Here is a 15655-nt window from a genome sequence, read left to right on the forward strand (position 1 = left end):
GGCTGCCCCCCTTCCCTCTGCTCCTGACTGTGGGTGTGATGTGACCACCTGACTGAGAGTCAAGCAGGCAGCATGGCTGCCCCCCTTCCCTCTGCTCGAGTGCCACTGCGATGCAACTAGGTGAGTTCTTGCCTTGACTTCCCCACATGAATAATTACCTGGAACTGTGAGCTAAAAATCACCTTTCTCCCCTATGTTGTTTTTGGACAAAGTATTTGACCTCATCAACGGAGATGAAACCAGACCAGCCAGGATCCTGAACCCAGAGAGAACACCCAGGACATGGGAGTCCTGGGTGGACGCCTGGCAGTGTAGGACAGTGAGCGTGCCTACCTCATGTACTTATCCCTACAGGTCTCCAGAAACTTCTCTATTTGGGTACGGGTAATACGGTCCAACTGGTACAGCACACGAGGCTGGAAGGACAAAGGCGAGAGCACGGTCAGCACGCGCTCTGTCTGTGAACCTCTGCGCCCAGCAGTCTAAGAAGGCAGTACCTCTGTTGTGCCGTTGTCATTGATGCCGTATTTGTCTCTGGTTTTCTTAATCTTCTCAGACACCCCTTTAATGAATGTTTTTATTTCCTGAAAAGATTATGGAACACATACCAATTTGTAGGATTTTCAATGATTGTCAATGATTTAGACAGCAAAACCACTCCGTAAGTCAGCAATGGATGCAGTACTCTACATCTTAGCAACTGGTGACCACACAGCATCCAGGATGCAGCACAGATGCTGGTTCTCTGTGTTTGTAAGGAGCCCACTGGGCTTTCCTACCTGGGGAAACTTGCCCTCTGCTTAAGATGTTCGTTAGGCCTCACTACCCAACCTTTTCCAATCAGTTATCCTGGACCCTTATCTCAGCCACATGGCAATAGGAAGGAGCTTGGCATAGCTCTCGGGGACTCTACAAGGTGTAAGATTCCACGCTCAGAACCCTCATGACTCCACAGTGAAGACCTCTTTGGAAGCATTGGCAGTCACCCTAAACATCACTGTCTCTCCTGTGGTGAGCTGCAGGCCTCATAACTGCCTGGGATACGCAACTCAGTCATTCTTTTGAGAAGGTGAGAGACAAGGAGGGTGACTCTGCAGTTCAGACTTCCGTCTACATAGAAACGATTTCATTTTAGAAAGAGCTTTTTTACATTGTAAGACTTAAAGTCTCAGGATGGGCTGGAGAGAATGCTCAGCAGTTAAAACACTGGTTACTGTTCCAGGACATCCAGGTTCGGTTTCTAGCACTCACATGGAAGCTCACTACCATTTGTATCTAGTCTCAGTGGACTTGACACCCTGTCTCCTGGCCTCCATGGACACCAGGCATGCAAGTGGTGCAGACATACATGCAGGCAAAATACACTATACATAAAATAATTTTTAAAATTATGCCTCACAGACTGATGTGGCAGAAAATCTCATTGTTTGTGAGATGGGTTGGGGTGGGGGGTAAAGTGCCTGTCCCAAAGCCTGATGGCCTGAGTTCTGTCCCCAAGACCATATGGGAGGAAGAGTTGTCCTCTGATTTCCACATGCTTGCCATGGCAGAGTATGCACACCACCCAGAATATAAATGAAAAGGCAGTAATGTTGAAAAGAAAAGAAAAATTCTCCAGACTAATCAGTCGCCTGCGGCTGGTTTGGGATACTGAGTGACTGCAAAAGACAACCTGCAAAGGAAAGGTGGGAAGCCACTGCACTGGGCAGGCTTCTCTCTGTGCCACTCAGGGCAAAAAATAAAATCCCTGCTCATGGTGGCTTTCACACCTTGCTATGTGTGGTCTGGCTCAGGGCTGAGATCTAACGGCCCAGGAGCTGTGACAACTCTTTCAGCGAGGGGAACAAACAGCAGAGGGCAAAGAGGACAAACAGACACACACACACACACACACACAGAGACACACACACAACCAGACACACACACCATACAACAGGCTACAGGCACTAGAGTAACATCTGTCAGTGGCTCCCCATGCGACACGCTCCCAGGGGCTTTGTGGAAAGGAATGAAGTCTAGGGGGCACACACACTGGATGTGAAGTTTCTAGAAATGATAGATTCACATTGAAGAGCCCAACCTTATACAAGCACCAAAAGTCTACGCATGCTAAGGGGAAGACACACACAGCACTCAGCAGGCAAATCAACATATAGGCAACTCGCTAGTCTCACGCTCATCCGGGTACACCTAAAGCATTCATACTGGCCTCTGCTCAGGGCCAGCTACTCAGACCTGCCTCGACTGTAGAACGGGCTGAGCTCAGCACTGAATTTTAGTTCTGTCAGTGCATCTGAGATCCTCAGATTGTGAGAGACTGGGGAGAGGGGACATGCTTCATCATTGTCATATCATCAAGTCTTTAACATGAGTGACACAGTGGACAAAATGAGCCAGTGCTCACTGAAGAAACTGCTGGCCACAAGGCCACCTATGGAAACTGGCCAAAGGCGTAAGAATCAGCCAGAAGAGGAACCTGTGTTTGCTACAATGGGACAGAAATGTGTAGCTGTACGCTGGCAACAGGTCGTCTGCTGGCTCGTAGGCCAGGCTAACACAGCACATGGCTGTTATTTCTCAGGGAAGGTCCTTGAGGGCAAAGAGAAGATAGCTAATGTAGTCAGGTGGAAAACAAAACTGCCATTCTAACCTCTAAATAGCAAAAAAGGAAGATGACGTCTGGGGTAAAATCCAACAGAAGTGGTACTTTGAAGAGACCTTTCACCTTTCCTCCACACAGGATTAAAGGGAGTGGGGTCTCCCCAGGATTTCCCTCTGGTCCTGCTGCAGACACAAAACTAGCCTGTGGCCTCAATCCCAAAGGCAAGCACTGGTTGGGGTCTCGACCTCTCTGCTTTTGATCCTAGCCATGATTATAGACGAGGAGACACTGCTGGAGCAGGTCCTCACTGGCCAAAAACAAAAAGCAAGCCAAGGCACATCCTGGTGATGGCCCCAGGAGGAAGTAGAAGATCACTCAATTGGTTTCTGATCTGTGAGAGAAAGAAGCTGTAACTGAGGCAGATGGCAGTCAGTGAAGACAGGCGTTCAGAATGGCTGCAGACAAAAAGGAAGAAATGGACACGGGGCTGGCAAAAGGATTACATAGACAAGATCTCTAGGTTCCTTCTAACACGAGTCACTTGTGTGAAACACAAGACATTATTCTTCATTCTGGATAGAGAGAAACTGCCTGGGACACAAAATTTCCCACAATAAAACCCTGTTTTATAAAACAAGTGGGAGGTACTAGTCAGAGGCTTCAGGCCCACCAGGCGGAACCTACCTGCAGGAAGCTGTCTTGGCAGCACAGGAACTCGTTCTTCTTCATGATGGACTCAGTGGTCAAGGTGAGCTCATTCTTACTGAGAGCACGTTCACTCTGACATGGATACACTGCCTGAGTATCAGAAGAACATGGTGTTATATGTGCCTGGGGAGGGGGAAGGGAGAGGACTAGGCAGAGAAATTTCCCAGATATAAAATTCTGCAGAGTGAGCTCTTAGCAACCTGTGGTTTTCTTTGCTAACTCTGGACTCGACATCTCATATGCAAATGAACACTGGATAAGCTCTGCCTTCTATTTTGTCTGACTGAGGCAGTGTCCTGTGTAGCTTAGGCTGACCGCAAGCTCACTACACAGTGGAAGTTGGCCTTTAATTCCTGATCTTCTTCCCTCCCAAGTGAAAGGATTACAGGAATGCACTATCCCATCAGGAACCCCCACATTATTTAACGAGTTCCATGTTACATTTAATAAGTATGGATCTACTGCTTCCCAACTCAAATACAGCCCAGATTTCTACTTAGGGGTTTTGTTGTTGTTCTTTGTTTTTTGTGAGACAGGATTTCTCTGTGTAGCCGGGGCTGTACTGGAACTTGCTCTGTAGACCAGGCTGGCCTCAAACTCAGAGATTTGCCTGCTTCTGCCTACAAAATGTTGGGATTAGTACTGCCTGGAATATTTTATATTTGTGAAAATGTACATTGCTGTCATCAGGCCTAGTGGCCCACAAGTTCTAGCTTGCCTAAGCTACAGAATATATTCAGCTTCAGTTGGCAGCCAAGTAAGACTTAGCCTGAAAATCAACAAAAGTAACAAAGGATCAAAGATGTGGCTCATGCTAGAGCCCTTTCCCAGCGTAATCCAGGCTCTGGCCTCCACTTCAGGACTACAAATGACAACCAGCCAATTAAACATCTCAAGAGGGAAAATACTTTAACACATCTTAAGCACATGGGGTTTCCTCAAAGTTTTACTAGATTTTGACCCATTCTGAACTGGTAGTTTGCAACTGCTAGAACAACTGGAAAAAACACCGCAATGGAACAACCTCCTCTCACTAAAATTGCTGTGTCAAAAGCACTAAACTGAAACCAAGATGAATATTGTCCAACTTATATTCCTGGCTCTAGTTTATGAAAAGAGCCTACTGCCTAACACCACTCTTTATAAAATTCATCTCTAGTTCACTCCACTAGATGAGAGGAACCAGGCCTCTTCCATTTGTACCTGATTTGGACTAACAGGTGCCCAAATGAAAACAGAGTCACTCAGAGAAGGGTAGGAACCTAATACTCAGGTAGAGGTGACTTAGAGGGACGCGTTAAGTGTGGTAGCACAAACAGTGCCAGCACAGGACACAGCCCCCCACCCCAGAAGTCTGTAGCCCCCAACAGAGTGCTGTATGTATCTCACCTTGATGTTGTCCAGAACTCTTTTAAACTCCAGTGGTTCATCTTTGCCCTCCATGGCGGCAGGATCTAAGCCATCCCCTCCATAGATGAACTGGATGATGTCACCGGTGGAACTCCGAACGGTCAGATCATACTGGGAACAGAGGTCTTCCAGGGATTTGACCAGTCTTCTCTACAGGAAGAGAAGAAAGCTTAGCTGCCCACTGAAAACTGCTCCACACCACACAATCAGACTCGCCTTTCAAAGTTTTAAGGTCACAGGTCATTTATTTGTTTGTTTTTCCTGGTGCTAGAGATCAAGCCAGGGCCACATGAGCACCAGTAAGCACTTGATCATCAAGCCTTATCCCAGCCCTGGGTTACAAGCACTGGAGTTACCTCAACAGCACTTATCAGAGATTCCCTCAAAGGGCCTCCCACGCCCGAGAGCAGTGAGCCACAGGTGCAGTGAGAGGCAGCTCTTGCTCTAACCTCGTCTTCACTGTGTTAAGTCTCCATATGACAGAAATCTTGACAGTCCCAACAACTCCCACACTGCTTTCCTGAACTGCTTTGCCTTCCCACTCAGCTCCCTGTGGTACAAACTATACATACTCAAGCCAGGACACCTGTAGACCCAGGACAGAGAATCGATGCAAACTCTGTTTTTAGGACAGAGGAGGAGAAAGCAGGGCAAGAATCTAAACCAAGAGCAGCAACCATTTCTCAACTCTGCTTGGGAGAGCCTTCCACCAGCACCCAGCATTGTACCTTAGAAAAACAAATTTCCCATTGCCAGAACCACTGCCTCTGAGTTAACACACTGCTCCAGAAATTAACATTACATACGCTCATACCCTCAGTTATGGCTTGTCTTGCAGGAATAGGAAAAGCATTTACAGTCCATTGGGTTTCCGAGAAAAGTGGCAAATTCAGGAGCAAAGGGTGACTCCTAGCACCTACAGCACCAGGTGATACCAAACATGGCACAGACAGGGCTCTGACTTGAACACGTGTCTTCTGCCTCTATTTTACCCTCATAACCTTTGTTTGGCTCACTGGTTCATCAATCCTGGTCTATAGGGACTGCATTTCCAGGAGAGACAGGAAACAAGCCAGAATCAAGTTTGTGGCCCAATAATGGGGCCTGTCAATATTCAGTGGTGCCGGTAAAAAACATGGAGAATTTTTGTGGGGCTAGCACTATGCTCAGCAGTTAAAGCCCTGGCCTAGCATCTGGGAGGCCCTGTGCTCCAAGCAACAGAAGCACACAAGGACTGTCTTGTAACACACAGAGCTGATATGTGGAGAGTGGAAATGACCTCCACCAGGATCTGGAAATAAATCCTGCTGCTCCCTTACAGGAGACACACAGGGTCAAGGTTGACAGCCATTCGTTAAGTGCAGCAAAAATCCTCTAGCTCAGTCCTGCTACTCAGCTGTAATTCCCGGGAGCCATGGAAAGAGTGAATAATGGGATCCAAACAGTAGCAAAGTGGGAGGCAGAAACTACTCGGTAACTACCAGGCCAGTGTCACCTCACACCCTTCATTGCTAGGAAACTGCTAGAGAGGGCGAATCACAAGTTTGGGCTATAAGCTGAGCATCTTCCTCTAGGGCACTGAGTCTCTACCATTCAGGGTCCATAGGACAATCTGAGTTGGGTTACTATTTTGTTCTGGAGCACCTACATGTCTAAATGTTCCCCTTCAATACCAAGATGGTGGTAAACCACAGCTCATGAACAAAAACAAAAACACACAGACATAGACACATGTTCTCTCTCTCTCTCTCTCTCTCTCTCTCTCTCTCACACACACACACACACACACAGAGCTGCTGCTCTGCAGCTAATGATACTTCCTCACTTACCTGCATGTATCCTGTTTCAGCAGTCTTTACAGCTGTGTCCACCAGACCCTCCCGACCAGCCATTGTGTGGAAGAAAAACTCAGTAGGCGTTAAGCCAGAGTAAAAGCTGTTAGCCACAAAGCCTTTGGCAGCAGGGAGCTAAAAAGAAGTAGGAAAGAAGAAAATCAAATGAAGTTCAAGATCCAAAATTGTGAAATCCATCCACATAAGAAAATGTTCCCTGGAGGCTTCTCACACCCAGCCAGAACTGGTAGATGCTGTATGCTTTGCCTGCAGTAGAAACGATGTGAACAGGCGTCTCTGCAGGAATGCCAGTGCACGTGAGTGCTTCAGAAGAGCGAAGTGTGAGTTGGAGCTGCCGTCCCAAAGTGTTAAGGAACTCGGCAGGTGCCAGACCCATTCCTGGGAAGCTGCTGCCTTCAAGACGTCCTTACTGTGGGCCAGCACTGCCCACCTCCACATAAGAGGTGGACTAAAACCTTAAAAATGAACTATTGTGATTGATGGTGGTGAAACTCTCACATATCGACAGTCACTAACAAGCACTTCAAATGCTTCAAGACTGATGTGAAGGGGACCTCAATGCCACAGCCACACATCATATTAAACACCCCATGGAAAAACCAATGGCGGCATTATACCCTGACAGCTCTGTGTTCCTAAAGGACAACCTAGACAAACCTTCCGAATCCTCCACTGCCATTTACCTTTGAATGCTTCTCAAAGTGAGGCAAAGATCTGTTCTCAAAGCCATCTGGAACGCGGGAGCCACTGATGGCTTGCTGTCCCACACAGGCAATCATCTGTGATATGTTAATGAAGGAACCTAGGGCACAGGTCAGAATGTAAATTATACTAGAAAAATGTAAAAATGCAGAACAGTAACAGAAGCCAGGCAGGACAGGGGATAAAATAGAATGGGACACAGCACAACCCTTATGCTCACAACCTAGGAGTCCACGGGTGGCAAAGGACAGCTACGGCAACGTAGGTGAAGGCAATGAAAGGGCTCAGGGGCATGTGCATGTGTGAGGTGGAGGGAAGCCCCTTTGGAACCTTTCAGGTCACCAGAATGGGGTTTGCATACATAGGACAGGGAGAAGGAATCTGAAAGTGAGTGCAAGAGTAAGAAGCAAAGACTGAGGAGTGGAAACCCAAGGTGCACACCAGGGACAGGAAGTACGACAATGGGTAAAAGGCAGCCAAGGTAGAGAGCTAGAATTCTATTTCATAATAAACAAAAATTACAGCAATAGAAGCCCCAGGTTCTGAGTTTGAGCATAGATTATGAAATCTGATACTTTTACAGGTCTGAGTAAATACGGTTACATTTTGCCACATCTGAGACAGAGCTACAACAGGTCAGTAATAGAGCACCTGCCTAAGATGCACAAAGCCCTAGATTTGATATTCAACACCACAAAACAAAAAAAAAGGAAAAAGACTGCTACATCACTAAATCTATTACCTTTGAACTCAGGAACCCAGTCATATTACCAACTAGTTTCTCCAAAAGACTTCAACTGCCCTAAATGCAAAGGTTCAGTCATCCATGATTTAGAAACAGGCACTTAATGAAATGAAGAACCTCTATAAAGTTACAAGCACCAAATATCTGTATTCTTCAGCCAAGCCCCTGGTAGGCCACACAAACATCCAACCCTGTTGGCTTAGCTCACCTTTGGAACCACACAGGGCCATGGTGAGAGGGCTGTTGCTCTTGTCCAGCTCTCGGAGGCAGGCACTGCCAGCATGGTCCCGGATCACAGAAAGCTCCTTCAGGATCAGAGCCTGGGGCGAGTGGGACAGGGAAGAAAATGCAGTCCGTGAGAAGTCATGCTCTGGCTCTACAGAAACAAAGCTTCAATGTGACATTTACAGAAAATTCAAATGATGTCCAATTTCCAATCAGTGAAGTTTACTGAGCTCTGATAATCAAAAAGTCCAAGTGGCATAGAGGCCTTTCTTCTGGAGAGCTCTGAAAGAGTGTGAATAGCTAATTATAGTAAAATCCTGAAACAAAAAGTCCAATTGTTCATGAAGCAGAATGTATACATGGCCTTGTGTATTGCTGTCTATGTGTCAGCTCCTGGACATCCCACTGTGTGTATGCACACATGGCCCTGTAAAGACACATGCTGTAGGGAGCGGCTAAAGATGGCGCCGACATCCAGTGGTCGTTTGTGGTAAACACCTACAGCGCATGTGTTGGCATGCCCCCAGCATCTACAAGGCCAGGGTGATATTCATGCTAAATAGGTTATTTCATACTCCACCAATCCCCAGTGGACAAATTTACAGCCACAGTCTGTTTTGTATATAAGGCAACTGCCTTTGTTCCTCGGGGTCCCCGTATCATCAATGAGGTGTCCTGCAATAAAGGCTGATTGAGAAGGATCCAACGGTGTTGCGTCTTCCTTGCCGGTCGAGGTGGGCGCGACAACTGGTGGCCCGTACGGGGACCCGAGAAAATCTTTTCTCGTCTGGATCCAGAACTTTTTCAGCCACAGGACGGTCGGAGTCGGTAAGTTCCCAAGGGGTGGCAGTTAATTGCCGGAATTGGGACAATAGAGTTCCTAGAAGTGGAACGGTAAAGTTCCTGAAATTGGGACGATAAAGCTCCGGGATAAGGGATTGTAAAACTTCCCTGGTAGGACAATAAAGTTCTCTGGAAAAGCAGAGACAATGATAGCCTTGGTTTAGAGGCAAAAAGGGGTTTGTGGAGCACGGTAATGTTGTCTTTTCCATTTGATCCTTTGTGGGTTGGACTAGCACTTTTGCCTTATACTCTTTTTGTGTTGTGGTGTTGCTTCTGTCTGAATTGCCACCATCCAGGGCACGAATGCATTTGTTGGGAAGAGTCCACTGATGAGCCACAAGATCGTGTGTAAATAAACACGCCAGCTCGCCAGCTCGCCTTGCTCGTAAATCGATCGTAAATAAGGTCGTAAAAGCATGGGAAGCTCACACTCCACCCCGCTCCTGTCAGCTCTTCAGGAGCTTCTTAGTCAGCGTAAGCTTAAAATTAAAAAGAAAATCCTGCTAAATTTTCTTGATGAGTGTAACCGTTGTGCCCCGTGGTTTATAGTGTCAGGGTCGCTCACTTTGAGAGCATGGGAGAAGCTGGGAAAAGATCTGGATAAGGAGACTACAGTGGGCAAGCTTAAACCAGGGACAAGGCCGCTTTGACATATGGTCCGTGCCTGCTTAGAAGATAAACGGTGTAAGGAAGCTGTTAGGACAGGTCAGAGAATCCTTACAGAGCAACAGGAGAGTATGTCAGAAGGAGAGAAAGTTTTGAAGGAAAGAAAGAAAAGAAAAGGAGGAAAAGAGGTAAAAGAAAAGGCAGAAAAGATCAAGGAGAGGACAGACAAAGGCGGGAATAATAATCAAAATCAAGGAACATAGAAAATGTATCCCTCATTAAAGGCATTGACCTTGGAAATGTCTAGTGATTCAGAGTTTAGTGATAGTGACTTAGCTGACCTTGAGGAGGAGGTAGCTCATTATGAGAAAGAGGTTTATCATTCTGACTGGCCAAACACTTATGCTGTGCAGAAACAAGCCAAGGACTTAAATAAGAAGACAATTATCCCAACAGCACCTCCTGCACCATCGTATAACTTTCAAAGGAAAACAATGGTGAAGTCTGCAAGAGGTACTTCTTTTTGCCCAGAAGTGTGGAAAGAGTTAGGATTGAGTTTTCCAGTTTTTCTGGATGCAAATGGGCAGCAACATCATGAACCTGTTGACTTTAAGACAATAAAACAATTAGCAGAGTCAGTCAAAACCTATGGAGTCAACACAGCTTTTGTTATCGCTCAAATTGAGGCTCTTGGCAGATATTGTCTCACCCCTGGAGACTGGGGGAGTTTAACCAGAGCCTGCCTCTCTTCGGCTATGGAGCAGGTGTAGTGAAAGGAAACTTAATTTTATAGACCCCGCTCTAGTGGCAGTGTGTTGGTTGATAGCCAACGTTAATTTTTGAAGCATAGTGTTTTATCTGTGCTTGTGCTCCCAGCCCATACAGTAGTGGGGAGCGAAACTAGCTGCAGAGCTGCTGCAGCGAGCATGGAGACTTCTCAGTCTCATCCAATTTTTCTGGCTCTTCAGGAGCTGTTTGAAAGAAAAAGGCTTAGGATAAAAAGAAGCACTATAGAGAGATTTCTTAGTGAATGCGATGCTATTGCACCTTGGTTCGCAGTCTCTGGGAATCTCAGGTAGACAGCTGAGATAAGCTGGGAGAGATTTACATTTTGCTTGGGAACAAGGAACCTTAAAGGGACAGGCTGCGTTAGAAATGCTACAGGAGGAATGATCTGAAAAGGCTGAGAGTGAGGTGGGGGAGGACTCTAAAGAAAACAAGAACAAGAAAGAAATTTCTGCCAGTTGAAGGCCTGACCTTCAACTTTTGCTCACAGAAAGAGAGCGCTCATTAAGAGAAGTTCTTTAAGGGAGCCTACCTTATCTGTTGGCTTTATTCCAAGAGAGGAGTCAGTCTCCAACATTAAGTTATTTTTCTCGTTAGTCATCATTAACATGGAGAGTGCCTTTGATCCTATCCCCACAGCAGCCAGTTCCTGCCCCTATGGTCATAATGCCCCAGATTGGGGGACAGAGAAGCCCCACGGACCAAAAAACTGCCAACAGCCAAAGGTAAAAGTTAAAACAGAGAACATTCCAGGAAACCGGTCTGCTCAAGCCTAACCAGATGTGTTTCAAATACAGATGCTTCATCAACTCTGACCAACTTTTACTCCGACAGGACGAGATAAAAATAAATCGGACCTGAAGATCGATCCTTCTCCTGATTTAGTAGCTCTGTTCCAAGAACCAGGGGCCATAAAACCTTTTGGCATCCCTTATCTCCTGGAGCCATAAAATAGGGACATATTGGGGTAAGATGGGCTAGAAAAGGCCTCGATGATTTGGGCTAGCGTGAGTAAAACTTGTAATAAAAAAGAGACAAGGTAATGGTAAAGTGTTTTTGTGTATGTGTTCTTTTAGAGTTATGTTTTAATCTTTGGACCCTGATTAGAGATAGTTTACACCCTAGACATGAGAGAGAATGGGTTTGGGAAAAACAGTCCTCCCAGACTCTCCACAGATGCTTTGGAGAAAGAGAAAAACTTTCAGAGCTCTCCTGGGAACAGAAGAAAGGCAGGAGACGTCCTGCCTCTCTGCTGGCTCCTATTGGAGAAATGCTTATTTCTGGTTCTGAATTCCATAGATAAGATATCTGGGTCCTTTCAGTGGGACATCATCTAGTTTTTTCCCTTTATGTCTATTGTCTGTCCTCGGTGCACCAAGCTGTCCATGTCTGTCATTTTATGTCTGTGGTTTTTGTTTCTCGTTGTTTAAATGTTTTATGTTTCATGTTCAAAAGAAAAAATGATAAAAACTTTATCTGCCGGTCATTCACACCTTGATTTGGTCTTAACTCGTTTCTGAAAAGGGAACAAATGAATAAAAAGCAGTTTCAATCGGCCTTTGGAGCCCTGTACCTGCAGCAAGGAGCCTAGGTCAGCTGGAGAAGCTGCCTGGGGGCGGAGCATCTGCAGGAGCTGATCTTAAAGGCGCCAACAGCTCCTCAGCTTCTTGGTATGGGAGCTGATGGCTGTTTCTCTTAGAAAAATCCCTGATTTGTTATTAGACTTAACAGATGACAAGGTGCTTCTTTTTAAATCACAGCTAGAAAAACAAAAATGGTGCTTGGTCTAAATATTAAAGACATGTGTTAACCACTTCAATTTTGTTTCTGACTGGTTTTAAATGTATAAATATGCTCTACATGCCTTGGTCATAGATTATTGGCCTTTAAGTTATTGGATATGGTTAAAAAATTATAACATCTATAACAAGAAGTTGACATAAAACTGATAATTTAGATAGAGTCATTCTAGACAATATGTGACATAAGCCAACCTAGAGAAACAGGTCTAAATTGAGATAATATTTTTATAGAACTCTTATCCTAGGAGCCAGGCACCCCCAAATTACAGAATGTAAAATTGTGTTAGAAGTTTTTAAAAGATTTCATGATTCTTTCAATTTAATTTCTGATTCTGCTTATGTGGTTAATGCTGTGCGCTCACTTAAAATTACAGGGTCAATTAGGTCGACTAGTACTATATGTCAAATTCTTTTAGAATTGCAAAAATTAATTTGGGCCAGGAAAAATAAGTTTTTCATACAACATATTCGAGCTCATACTAATTTACCTGGTCCCATGGCCAGTAATAACGCTCTGGTGGATGCTAGTACTGAGAGAATTTATTTTCATACAGCCCCAGTTGATCTGTAGAGAATTTCATCAAAAAGTTCCATGTTCCTGCTTTCACTCTTCAGCAAAAATTTAAAATCTCTAGAGCTACAGCTCGTGATGTAGTATTACGTTGCCAAAATTGTGTTCAGTTTCACCACCCTCCTCAGGTGGGAATTAACCCTCGTGGCCTGATTCCATTAAAGCTCTGGCAGATGGATGTTACACACATATCTCAATTTGGAAATTTAAAATATGCACATGTTTCTGTTGACACCTGTTCTGGCATTATACATGCCACTCTGATGACTGGTGAAAAGGCTCGTAATGCCATTAGTCATTGCTTAGAGGCGTGGACAGCCTGGGGAAAGCCTGACAGTCTCAAGACAGACAACGGACCTGCCTACACTGCAAAGTCTTTTCAGGCATTTTGCCAAACAATGCAGGTCAAACATACTACAGGATTGCCATACAATCCCCAAGGTCAAGGAATTGTGGAAAGAGCACATCATACTTTAAAAGAGCTCTTACAAAAACACAAAGGGGGAATTGCCTATGGCAAAACACCAAGAGAACAGTTGTCTTTAGCTCTTTTTACTCTAAATTTCTTAATTTTGGATACGCATGGCCGCTCTGCTGCGGATCGCCATGCTGCTACTAAACCTATGACTAATCAAATACAGACGGCTGAGACTATCAATCAGATTGTAGAAAGAACCACAGTAGCATTGGAGATACAAGAAGAAGTCAATACCCACTTGGCATCTGGCTTTCTATTAGCTAACCAACGAATAGATTTGCTTCAAGAACAAATTGAGGCATTATATCATATGACACAGCTGTCCTGGGTTTCCTCTTTTAGAGGCTTATGTGTTACTCCATTGCAAGCTAACCTTTCTCAGTATTCTCAACAGAGCAAAGAAATCTCGAATTATTTGAAAGGAAACTGGTCCATGAAAGCGGAGCGATTATCAAGACAATTGCTGATGCAGATTGCTGCCCTTAACAACACTAGATTGGAACCCATCACGTTTGGAGATTTCACCTCGTGGATCACTAATGCTTTCTCATTTTTTAAAGATTGGGCTGGCATGTTTGCCTGGGGGGCTATTGTCCTCTTGGGATGTGGAGTATGTCTATGGCTTTTTTGCCGTTTACAACGAGAGCATGCCAGACACAAAGCGATTGTTTACCAGGCTATGGCGGCCATTGAAAGCGGTGCTTCTCCCAGTGTATGGCTGGCCTCTCTGAGAGATTGAGAGTTCGCCCTAGATCATGTTTTGTCACTGTCATGTGAAGTCATTGTATCCAGAGACGGGCAACTTTCCTCAGGCTCGGACCAACCTAAGACAGGAGCCCGGTGGCGATAGGGTTAATTTCCAGTGACGGGTAAGGCCGAGTTTTTTGAGAGGAACGACCTAAGACAGGAGCAATGACAAGTATTGACGTGACACCCAGATCTAGACCAGTCATAGACAGAGGTGGCCTCGCCCTGTTTGAACATTCGGGCTGGTCCTATGTCCCTCTGCTCTGTTTCTCCCCTAATATTTAAGCACACACGTATAGCCCAGAACGGTGTGTTGTACATAGTCATCTCTAGCCATTGGGGTGCAGTCCTAACTGCAAGAGTGGCTCGCCATGGCCGAGCTGGGCACTCTGTGAGGCATGTCTGACCTCTCTCAGACCACTACCTCCACCTAATGGGTTCATTTTTAAATAAAACAAAAAAGAGGGAGATGTAGGGAGCGGCTAAAGATGGCGCCGACATCCGGTGGTCGTTTGTGGTAAACACCTACAGCGCATGTGTTGGCATGCCCCCAGCATCTACAAGGCCAGGGTGATATTCATGCTAAATAGGTTATTTCATACTCCACCAATCCCCAGTGGACAAATTTACAGCCACAGTCTGTTTTGTATATAAGGCAACTGCCTTTGTTCCTCGGGGTCCCCGTATCATCAATGAGGTGTCCTGCAATAAAGGCTGATTGAGAAGGATCCAACGGTGTTGCGTCTTCCTTGCCGGTCGAGGTGGGCTCGACAACATGCGGCATGTGAGGAAGAACTGCTCACTCTGCTTGTCTCTCTACCTGTTCTCACCAAGCATGCTTCCAACTTGTAAGAGCAAAGAATGTGACAAGATGACTCCAGGAGCCCAGTCTCTGAGCACAGTCATAACACACAATTTAAGGAGCCTGCTGACCCCTCTAGAAGTCCTGGTCCTATTGAGGACTCTAGTAATTTGAAGCATCCCAGTAAGACTTAAATGTCTTCCAGGGGATTAATATATTCCTTGGAGTCTAGCACTCAGGAGGCTATGGCGGGATTGTAAATTAGAGACTACGAAGGCTTACATAGAGTAACCTTGTCTCAAACACCCATCACAAAAAGAATTCTTCATCTCCCCACCTTTTTTTAGTCATAATATTGTTAAAGTTGCCTAATCTGGTCTTGAACCCTCTTTAGCAGAATATTTATATGATCTGAAGAGAAAATAAAATACTAGCTTTGAACTATCCATTTTCCTGACTCAGCCTCCAGGTGACTGGGATTATAGGCGTGTGCCACCACATCCAGCTTAGAAAACTTAACGCTTCAAGGGCCTATTTTCCCCACTACAGTGAGATAAAGGGTCAGGTCACAGAGAAGGCAGAAAAAGAGAGATATGGTAACACATACTTGCAAATCCCAAGACTCAAGGACACTGAGGTCAGAAGAGTTTGAATTAGAGACCAGCCTGAGCTACAGAGTGAGACTCTCACAAAACAGAACAAAACAAAGCCCAGTGCCCCACCTGCTGGGGGTGCCCCACCTGCTGGCGCCCCAGTTACTCTAGAACTTTAGGCT

At 45.5% G+C, this 15655-nt stretch overlaps 1 protein-coding gene across 1 annotated transcript in view; it reads right to left on the bottom strand.

The window, feature by feature from the left end:
* Positions 1–15655, bottom strand: part of Polr3a (RNA polymerase III subunit A) — a 43737-nt gene that overhangs the window by 8409 nt on the left and 19673 nt on the right. Inside the window, exons 17-23 of the mRNA XM_032918737.1 lie at positions 8229–8340; positions 7257–7375; positions 6550–6687; positions 4700–4870; positions 3287–3400; positions 498–584; positions 334–416 (exon numbers count right to left, since the gene is read on the bottom strand). Of these exons, the coding sequence (XP_032774628.1) occupies positions 334–416; positions 498–584; positions 3287–3400; positions 4700–4870; positions 6550–6687; positions 7257–7375; positions 8229–8340 (824 nt within the window). The remainder of the gene's footprint in view (positions 1–333; positions 417–497; positions 585–3286; positions 3401–4699; positions 4871–6549; positions 6688–7256; positions 7376–8228; positions 8341–15655) is intronic.

Source organism: Rattus rattus, chromosome 13 (assembly GCF_011064425.1).
Source record: "Rattus rattus isolate New Zealand chromosome 13, Rrattus_CSIRO_v1, whole genome shotgun sequence".
Lineage (NCBI taxonomy): Eukaryota > Metazoa > Chordata > Mammalia > Rodentia > Muridae > Rattus > Rattus rattus.